General features: G+C 41.1%; 1 protein-coding gene across 2 annotated transcripts; it reads right to left on the bottom strand.

Annotated features, from left to right (window-relative positions):
• Window positions 1-127: 127 nt before the first annotated feature.
• On the bottom strand, window positions 128-9,415 carry sprtn (SprT-like N-terminal domain). 2 transcript variants are annotated; one of them, XM_069885090.1, is made up of 5 exons: window positions 8,953-9,406; window positions 8,299-8,398; window positions 5,139-5,267; window positions 3,089-3,344; window positions 128-1,165 (listed from the first exon to the last, which is right to left on the bottom strand). In XM_069885090.1, exons 1-5 carry the CDS (start codon window positions 9,153-9,155, stop codon window positions 399-401), a joined length of 1,455 nt encoding a protein of 484 aa, XP_069741191.1. In that variant the 5' UTR covers window positions 9,156-9,406; the 3' UTR covers window positions 128-398. The 2 variants fall into 2 exon arrangements, with proteins under 2 accessions (XP_069741191.1, XP_069741192.1); XM_069885091.1 differs by having other exon boundaries at window positions 899-1,122; window positions 8,953-9,415.
• Window positions 9,416-11,119: the final 1,704 nt, after the last annotated feature.

Below are 11,119 nucleotides of genomic sequence, written 5' to 3'. Positions count from 1 at the left end.
TACCATTCATCTACTAATCCTATTTAATCCTCTAAACCACAGAACACAATATAGCAGAATGGAAAAAGATCACTGTCAACTTTATTATAAAAATAGATTATTTGAATGATTCTTGAGATTCAAAAGCAAGTTTGCAAAAAAATTGTTCTGAAAATTCAGTATTTTAATTGTTAAAAGTTAAGCATCTGTTAACAATATATACAATTAAATTCAGAGATAGAAATTGAAAACATAACTATCTTTTGAGAAGTTCCAAATTTTTTTCTTTATGCATGTCTCACAAAAACAGCAGGGATCGAGTTAAACTACAGAATATTTGAGGACAATAAACCCCAAATTAACTCCATGCACTCTCCTGGAGATTCATCCTGATCTTGACAATTCTGAAGCAAAATTACTTATATTTTCATAATCAGCCCGTCCCATTGAAGGCACAAATCTAAGTGTTGGTTAATTTCAGAAGCCAAGACAGCAGAATGACAGACAGGGCAGTTGACAGGCACACCAACAGCTGGAGCAGCTGCCTGCAGAGGCAAGGTGACCACATTTTTCTGGCTGTGCGCATTCTCAGAGTCCACCTCTCTGGAAGTGCTTGCTCCAGTAGATCGATCCCCCCGTCTGTCTACTGTTGATTTGCTAAACGCATGCAAAATGGTCCCTCTGGGATAGGACGCCTCAGGCCGCATCTTCTTCCCTTCCTTTTGGAGAGGCAATTCATCCAATTGAGAAATAACCCGTTTCATACAACGTTTTGGCACATTCATCACAGAGTTCATTAGCCCTGTGCTACTGATTCTAACAGGTGATCCATCAATGCTGACAAAAGCACTGCCATTGGAGACAGACCTTTTAGAAGGCTTCAAGCTTGGATGGTCTCCAGGAGGTGTTAGTGACCACTGTGAGGGGACAGAGGGCGATCCAGAATCTGACTGAGAGTTAGATATACTTGAGGCTTGTGGACCAGTTTCTTGCCCTTTAGATTCAGTAGTCCGGGATCTCAAAGCAAGTTCTGAATCCCTGGGAAAATGATGCAAGTTTGGGGTGAAGAATCGCTCAGGAATCCTCTCCAAGGATGCATGTGGAAGAGCTGGGCTACTGCCTCCGAGGACATTACCTTTTCCACTGAATGGAATGAAAGTGCGTATATCAATGCCCACAGATTTATCTATAGAAGAGAGCAGGACAAGGAATTTACTAATTATGTTTAAAGCAGAGTACAGACAATCCCCAGGTTAAAACAAATTCCATTACCTAGGTCTGTCTTTAACTCAAATTTGTATTCAAGTTGGAACAAGAACTTATGGTCCTTATTTAGCGTCAGTCAGTCAAATACTTATCTTAGTATGTAGTATATATAGTATATATTTTACCTTTCTATGTACTTAAAAAACACTTCCAAATACACTACAACATCTTAAACATACTAATACAGTACATAATTGGATGATGTAGGTTAGGGGTCTCCAAAGTGATCGATGGGACTCTACAAGGGGTTGAAAAATGCTGGGGGCGGGGGGGGGGGGGTGAATTGATTGAACTTTTGGGGTCAAAAGAATTGTAGAGCCCAATGTCCCCACTCCTGCTGTGAGCCCAACGTCTTAATGCGTTGTTCAGTGGTTTGGACAATGCAGGGAACCCAATCGCAGCAGGGACAGCAATGATTTCCAACGCTGCCACTTAATTCTCTCTATTCCACAGCTCAGTGTCTGTATTTCAAATATTTTAAACTAGAGTCTTGCAAAGTATTATGAAGTGCTTTAAATAGCAACAACAATTAAACTTTAACATTGCAAATTTAAAACTGCGGGTCAAAAAGAGAATTGTTCAGCATACTCTCTTGCGATGCTGACTCAACCAGGATCGAACCAGAAATTGACAGCTTTCTACTTCCGGCCAGCTTGTTGGGCCGTAAGAATGAGTTGTTCGTAAATAGAGTGATTTTAACCTGAGGAGTGCTGGTATTCTTCAATAAATAAACCAAAGGCATTACTGAAGATAATTCACATCACTGAGCATGTATACATTACACTTCATAATGTGCTTTAGGACAATAAGCAAGATAGCCACTATTTCTTGGGGATAGTATTAATTGCCCATGACTAACCCCCTGCATTTGATGGACCTCTTTGAATTGCAGTGGACTATTCCCAAATTAAAGTGCTTATTGGACACGAGATCAAACCCAATGCTACGTCAATACATTTGGATCTTTAATGCTCACTCTCATGGCCTGGTCACTGAGAAAACAAGCTAACTCATCAAGTGGGAAATGGTGTTCCAGTTTAAAATGTGCCTTAACAGTGATGTTACCTTTGGCAACTTACAAAGCAGTCTAGTCCAGTGGTTCTCAACTTTTTCTTTTTACTCATCACCTTAAGCAATCCCTATGTCATCGGTGCTGAGATTAGTAGGGGATTACTTCAGGTGGGATGTGGGTGGAAAGAACAAGTTTGAAAACCACTATTTTAATCACACCTCATTGACTCGTTATGTGCACGGTTTCATAACTCCCAAGGAAATGGACCAATGACAATTTTTTTCAAGCAAAATATTTCAGTAACAAGTAACAAAATATTTCGGGGACTAGAGCTGTGATTCTCAACCTTCCCACTCACATCCCACTTCAAGTAATCCCTTACAAATCACAGAGCACCTATGGCACAGCGATAACTTAAGGTGGTATGTAAGTGGAAAGGAAAAAAGGTTGAAAACCACTGGTCTAGAGATTATCAGGCAAAATCCTTTGATTTCACTGCCTGAATTAAATAAATCTTGTTCCACAAATCAGGTGCAGAGAAGTTCATGAGTCTGTTAATTTGCTGCAGATGAGATGACAGACTAAATTCATTGCCTATAACCAGCCCGTAAAGGTAAAGGGTCACTTCAGATCAAAATCGTCAAGAATTTCAGTGAGAGAACACAAAGTCTACAGGTCTGACAAATCATGTTTTTGGAAAAGCTGACATTTAATCTTCCATTCAAACTCAACAACAAAAAAATAAATACCTGCAAAGTGTAATCATACAACTTATTACTTCCATAATCCAAAAAAAATTATTGATCTCACCCACCCAGAAACACTCAGTACCTTTATTCTTCATGGGTTTTGAGAACTTTTCTGGCTTTCCTTTCTTTCCCTTGTAATTCTCAGGTTCTTTGACTTTGGTGTACGTCCCACCACATGTCAACTGGTGCTCAGCCCACCAAGGGTCTTGAGCCGACGGTGCCCTGTTCATTGCCCGTTTAACATACCCATAATAGGGCCGCCTCTTTTGGCAGGGCCCATCACATCGCCACCAGTGTTGCCGGTATACATCCACCTCATCATGGAAATCATGATAAATCTGAAAAAGGGACAGTTTAGTAACAAACCTTCCAAATGCCAAAACAAGAAACCAATCTGGAGTTGGAAAGATTGCCACAGAGTACCTTCCAACATGTACAATTCACTCTTTCCTGCCAGCCATTTCAAAACATACATGTAACATCATATGGTAAAACACAGGATTCTGTTGACACCAATGGTTAAATGAAAGACACACAAATGCTGGAGAAACTCAGCAGGTTAAACAGTGCCTTTATGTAGCAAAGGTGAAGATACATCACCAACATTTTGGGCTGGAGCCTTTCATCAAAGTGTGGGGAACACGAGATCTGGACAGTTTCACTAAAACTTTATCCACAGTTATCTTCTGTTTAAAGTAGATATTTCAATCTTGTACAAACAAATCCCAAGGCCACAATCTGTTCCCTTCAATGCTCTCATTAAAATGGAGTCTGCATCCATGCACATGCATGTTTCCCAAGGCTACTAAACAATACCTAGATACATCAGCATTACAGCTCAAGACATTATTTTCTCAAAAATCACCTATTTGAACTTGTTATACCTACATACACATTTGACGTAGTAATGTTCCATGCCATTTCATACAAAATGAATCCGTCATTATAAAAAGATGGGTAAAGACATTTAAGGTGAGACTTCAACACTGCAGCAAACGTTCAGCTTCCTTGAGAAACTAGAACTGGAGTACATCCAAGGACTCGGGTGACTGGAGGGTTGTGATGTGGAAGGACACAGGATATGCGTTACAGGACGTGATGCAGCATTTATGTTTATGAAATGGCCTTGAGAATACTTCTGATGTGATAGTAAATTATTTCAGGAAGCAAACTCCAATTCATGTGAAACCATAGATGCTGATCACAGCTCATTCAAGGAATTATGATAATCTCTGCTTTCGCCAAGAGCTACGACCAATATTTGATTTTTAATTTGCCCCAGGCTACACTGCACTGCAGCTGGTGCATGAAGTCACCAGCATTTCATTGGATTGCATTCAACAACACGAGATACAGGAGCTCATCACTTAGCCCTTCAAGTCTGCTCCATCATTAATGGCTGTATTGAACTACCCCATATCCATTACAGAGCAGCCATTCTCAACTTTTTTTTGGCTATGGGCCCTTAGGACTCTGCTTAAAGTTTTTGGCCCCCGTTCCCTGTGAAGCAGACATGTTTATCTTGCTGTTATCCTAACAGCTACGTAAAAACAAAGATATTTACCGATTTCAGTCCGTGCCCCCCACTCCCTTTAAATAGGCCGTGGCCCCCGATGGGAATGGCTGCTCTAGAGAATACATAACTAACCCACCAAATCTCTCTCCATATGGCAAACCCATCATCCCTGGAAGTCTAGTGAATCTTTGGCACTGAAATGTTTTGTATGCAAAATCAAAACTACAAAAAAACTCCAGCTGTGGCTTCATCAAAATTGTAAGATGTTCTTTCATTCTCTGCTAAAATCCTCTTGCAATATAGACCAACATGTATTTGCCTTTCTACCTGTTGGCTGTGCATGCGTGTTCACTTTCAGTGACTCTCCAAACCTAACCACCAGATACTTAAAGCTGCAGACGCAAGTGGTCAGAACTCAATCTCTAAAACAAACTGCTCTTTACCCCATCCTGGCTAACCATACACAACCATAATCACCTCTTCCATCCCCAGCCTTAAATCAGTGAACCAAGCTCTTTGTTCATCACTGCCCAAGCTGTTAAGAAGTGAAGATCGATATATGTTTTGGACAGAATTTAGAGGCTGGCTGGCAACTGGAGATTGCCTCAGTACTTACAGTGATCTTGGCGCCAGACATCCCGTTGATCCTCCTCATGTGCTTGCAGAATTCAGGTCCGTGAGACTCATGATCTCGGTCATTATTTGTGACAAACAACAAGGCGTGGATCATTTCATGCAACAGTGTCTATTCAGAAAGCAAAGACAAAGTATGTGTTCCTTTATTGTGATCAGTTCACCATGCATTTCCACCAAACTATTTTTTTTAATCGAATCACATAAATCTGACTCTTCTTACAGATTTGCATCTGTGTAGCTATGAAGAAACAAATTCTACTTCACACAAACTGTCATTACTCAAAAGTTGGACAATAAAGTCAGTGAAATTCCATGTTAAAGGGGTCCATAAACAGAGCACTATATAATCAAAGCAGCACTCCTTAGCTAAATAAGCTGTTGACTTGGATTTTTGACATCCTCCTCTTCCACTCATTATCAACAAGGTGTTCCTGCCTCTCCCAAGATTAGAGCATGGATAAATATTTACATCACAAAAGGATCAGGATTGTTTAATGACACCTCGATGGACAATCTGGAGAGACTGGATTTAATTCCTCTTGCTTTCTCGTGGAATTATAAATCATGACCAATGTTTAAAGCAGAATGACCAGACATGCAATCATCAATATTCAGCCTGTCCCTTATATCTGGCAGCATCTAGTGAAACACTTGAGTTGCTACGGTCTGAAAGGCTACAAAAGCTGACAAATGGGAATAGCATGGATGGGTAACTTCAGACCTGTTTCTGTGCAGTACAACTATGGCTTACTGCTTAATATATTTAGAACATGCCAGTTTTAGGCTACGTGATTTTTATTTTTGCATAGTCAACATTTCAACTTTTGGGGCAGCATGAACGGCAGTGCATTTAATGCAACTGTTAATGCAAGCAGTTTGAATCCCAAGCTGTAAGGAGTTTAAACGCTCTCCCCACGACTATAGGTTTTCTCTGGGAACTCCAGTTTCCTCCCACCCTTCAAAACATACCGGGGGTGTAGGTTAATTGGGTGTAAGTTTGGCAGCATGGACTCATGAACCTAAATGGCCTGTAACCTTGCGGTATGTCTAAATTTAAAATACAAATTTACACTCAATCTGGCCAGGTACAGTTTTGATTCAAATTACACTGGATAATGAATATTTTTCTTCCTGAACATTTTTGGGTGTATTCTATGGATTTTGGGTGGCTGATCACAAAAATCACCTTAAAATTGTCCTATTATGTACTGGTTTTTAGGTATAATTGATTTTTGTGATTTCCTGTCATTTTTTTGTCTCCTCGTATATTGCCCAAAAAGTGAGCAGTTTTGGTCAGTCCAAGCATGCCTGGGTATGCACTCAGTGAAGGAGCCATGTCTTAGACCTGGGCATACTCGAAAGCCATCGAAAGATGTTGTTGACAATTTCCTTGGAACTACAGAGCACCAAACTATACCCAGCTGTTTGACAACATGCTTCAAACTTACAAAACCACAAAATGAAACATGTCACAGAAAATTCATTTTCTGCATTTGCACTTGGGACTTCTTCCCAGTTGATCTTGGTGCAATCAGTGACAAACATAGTGAAAGGTTTCACGTAGACATTGCGACTATGGAAAAGTGAAAATCAGGGCAAATGGAATCTATCAATTCTGGCTGACTATTGTTGGACACTACGAGAGGCATCAGATGCCGAGTACAAATGAAAATCAGCAGCAAAACATTTTTAGGTCAGTTGAACTAATGTCATGTGTCAGCGTCGTTGTGCGATTAAACAGGCTCAATTCAAACTTCCTACATGATATAGCAAATCCAAAACTACCTTCGTGTTTATCATGAAGTTGTCCATCAGAATCCCCAATTTTTTTTATTCAGGAAGCAAACCTTTAGAAAAAAATGGTTGTCCAGTGTTATCTGGCACAGATCCCTTTTAGTGTGGCTGACAATGTTTATGCATTAGAGAGAGCAGCCAAAAATAACTATAAACACATTACTAACATTGGTCACACCATGAACAATGGTGGAATTTGAAAAGGGACAACCATTGCCATGGAGTTGCACCCTCTGTTACAAAGCAATACATCTTTTATGTAATAATTAAAAACACAACTACAGGGTGGAGAATTTGCAGACTTGTCACTCTATGTACTGGCTACAGGGATTTATCACTACAGATTCTCCTCACCACTGCGATCTGAAAAAAAAACATTACTACATTACCAAAACCTGTTTGAATGAAATACAAGAACCATGTTTATACCTGGGCTCTCATGAGACAGATATTTCAAATAATGCTTTTTGGAAAAAGTGAGGAAGGAGAAAGTGAAAGAGCGTGGGAATGAGAGGGATGTGGAAGGTTTACTGTAATATGGAAACATTCATAAAGCAAGAAAAAGAATCCAGATTTGAGACCCACTGCCCAATCTTTTAATGTTCTAAACTGCAACCAATGTTTCAGATTTATGTTCAGAGTACACACATGACATCACATACAACCCTGAGATTTCTTTTTCCTTCAGTCAAGGATGAATTACCACTTATTGGTAGTGCAAAAACACTGTGCACACGTAAACAAAGAACTGTAAACAGATAATGAATGTCAACAAACTGACTGTGCACTACAGAGAACAAAATAAATCAATAAAGTGCACAAGAGTCCTTAAATGAGTTCGTGATTGAGTTTGGTGTTGAGGAGTCTGATTTCATAGTTTATCGAAGGTGTAAATGTGAAAATTAGTTGCAGTAGAAAGTGGGGAGATGCCTGCAGAAAGCACTACACTAGCAAATCATGAGAATAATGAAACTTTGGCATTCCCCCATGGGCCACAAGAACATACAGGTTTTCAGAATTATGCATTTTGTATTTTTGGAAAATGTGAGGCAACTTTGAATTTCTGTGAGGGCTTTCACAAGCCCTAAGAATCTAACTTGAAATGGAAGTTACACACAGCGCCAGCTTGAGTTTAAGAGGACAGAAAATCAATTGTCTAACAGCACAAAGGGTTAAAGAGTTCTGTTACTGTAACTGGACTGCACCCCAAGCCGTGATACAGACAACGCTGGAAAGAAAGCTCCAAATATTGTATTGAAAAGTGAAAAAGTAGAACACATAACAGCCTTTGCCAGGGATTCTGAAGAACTAAACATGGCACCAGTTCTATACGGCCCATACTGTACCTCAACCAAGTCACGTCTTGGTCGCAATTTCAAGAGTGGTTCACTGATACGTATTGAGCACAGTCCCCCTCTCCCTTCGTAGTAACATACACCTGCACACCTGCAACAAACCAGGCAATGTGGTAACATTTTAAACACAGCACCTTAAATTGTTCAGTCAATCATCAAAACTGAATACACCAATGATCACACTTTTCAAATTACATACAAAAACAGACACGTTTGCAGCCAAAAGGCCCCACAACACCAAGTTGCATTTATTTTTAAAAGGCAATGTTTGGATGCTTTTGATGCATGGCCTGACACCCTATAACAAGTAGGGCAAGGTTCAGAAAGGTTGCCAGAGAACAGAACATAGGAAACTGGAGCAGACCTTCCAGTCTGTGTTTCACCATCACTCAACAAGATCAGGGCTGATTCTGCAACCTCGATCCAATGCAAGTGCTGGAGAACCTCAACAGGTCACACAGAATCCATGAGGTCCCACGGGATCCAACCAACATTTTGGGTCAAGATCCAAGCAGAAAGCAGGAGAGGGGAAGAGGGAAGGGGCAAGAGGACAATCCAACAGACAAGAGGTGGATTAGGGTGGGAGGGCAGAAGGGAGGGAGGGGTGACCGGTGTCCGCCGACGACGGGCTCGACCCACACTTACAGCGTCATCCGCGGGCTCCAGCGCACCTCCACGCCGGCCAGCCGGCCCCCGAAGTACGCGTCGTTGAACTGTAGGAAGAGGCCGCGCAGGTCCGGGTTCGGGTCCGTCAACTCCCACGATTCGTCCACCACTGAAAGCGGTAGAGCGGGCCTGGGCCTCTGCTTCTCCGGGGCCTGGAGCTCGGACAGCCAGTCAACCTCCATCCCTGAAGCCAGGCGTCTGCCTGCTGGGTCACGGGGGAGGGGGTAGATCGGGCCAATGGGAATCCGGAAAAATTTGGGGTAAGGAACCAATCACGTGCCGATATTTGAAAAGAAGGAGCCAATGGAAACCCGGAACAGGAAGGCCACGGCCAATGGCAGGCTGCTAATGGAGAGTGCTCCACCAATCCGTGAGTGCAATGCGCTCCAGCAGTCGTGGCCGAACTTGGACACAGGTCCAGGAACAGCCAGGGAACATGTATCAGCGTTTTTGCTCCTGGATGCACCTTTTGTTACAAAAAAGTATATAAATATTAAATATTTATTCATGAATGTAATTTTTAACTGTTAATTTGCATTGGTTTCAATGATCAAAAAGTACACATACTGTATAATAGTTGAATTTTGTGGACCAATTTTTAGGGTAAAATTTAGGGGGTCGACTATTACACGTATACTACTTTTGACCACGGTAAATACCTGTGTCGTTCAGGGAATTGGGAGCCCGGATGGGCAGGCAGGCGGGACTGTGTGGTGTCCGAGTTCAGGTAAAATTAGAGTAGGTTACATACACACACTTTAAAACAGATTTTATTTGAAATACTGAAGAATTCGTAGTCAGTGACTTTACAGAAACTATGGAGAATGCTATGCACATTTCACAAGTAGGTGCTAAATGAAATGATATCATGAAATGAATAAACTATTGTCTTGGAAGAACAACCAGAGCTAGGTTGTCTGTTTTGGACCTTTTTGCAAGGCTTTTGAGCTCTCTGCAAAGGTCATTGAGAGGTTATTGTCAACCTAAAACAACAGAAGGACCAGAAGGCTGACTCCTATTGTTTGCTGGAGAAGGTCAGGGGTTTTGCAAGTGAGAGAGAGAAGGACATGCTGCTGGCAGTTTGAATCTCAGATAGAGAGAGAAGGAGACAGAAGGGAAACTTTGACTGTGGGTGTCACAGAAAGTTGTAACAAGCCAGGAGAAGCTTGTTGGAACTGAAACAGAAGCTCAAGAGTGGTGGATGGCTGGAAGTGCTATCTGTCTGATGTTTCTCTTGGAATAAGGGGAACAGAAAGGAACACTGTGATCACCTGAAAGAAAGAGGTTATCATCAGGAGAACCCGGATGGGGAAAGTTTCATCAGCAAGACATTGAGGTGATTAATGGTGGTACCTCAGTTGTGGAAATCCTGGAACTACACATCTCTCTCTGCAAACCTACAAGAACCTTCCTGAGCGGTAACCATTTACCTTTCAAGCACCAAAGTCTGGTGAAATTCATAAATGTTAAATTCTGTGCACAGTATAAGAATTGCCTGTAGCCAGTGAACTTGGAAAAATGAGAAGTGAGATTGAAATGTGAACCAAAGAACTTTTCTTAAATTTACACACACATTGCTTAGAATTAGAAAGGGGTTAAGTTGGGTTAGTTAAGTTAATAGTGATAAGTTAAAGTTTGAAGTTCTTTTCATGTTTAAAGATAATTAAAAACAACTTTTGTTTAAATTACTATTTGTCCTGTTGAATATCTATTGCTGCTGGGTTTTGGGGTCCTTTGGGCTCGTAACATTTTACGTTTACAGGGCTCGTCCAGTCAATTGAACATGAGTTTTGTGGGTTATTAGTCAATTGTTTTTTTTTATTTCCAAGCTAATTTAAAGCTTGTGTCTAGAAAAACAGCAGCAATGGATGTTGATACATTTTTGTCACAACCATCACCTGCAGAGCTAAAGAGCAAGATGAAACAGGAACTGTTGGCTATTTCTAAGGCATTAAAACTGACTGAAGTTAAACATTGGTTGAGGAAAGTAAAAATACAGGTGCAAATCTGAAAACAATGAAAATTTGTTGACGCTAGGGTAGCCATTTCCAAATTTCCAAATAGGAGGACATGCAGGCTCAATGTCAGAACAAGTCTAATGAGGGGGGGGGGGGAATTAGGGTAACCGCGGGTGAGGATGGGGGGG

The sequence above is a fragment of the Narcine bancroftii genome, chromosome 6, assembly GCF_036971445.1.
Source record: "Narcine bancroftii isolate sNarBan1 chromosome 6, sNarBan1.hap1, whole genome shotgun sequence".
In the NCBI taxonomy this organism is placed as follows: Eukaryota; Metazoa; Chordata; class Chondrichthyes; order Torpediniformes; family Narcinidae; genus Narcine; species Narcine bancroftii.
The sequence above is the reverse complement of the archived record's forward strand: the minus strand, read 5'-3'. Positions and strand labels throughout refer to the sequence as shown.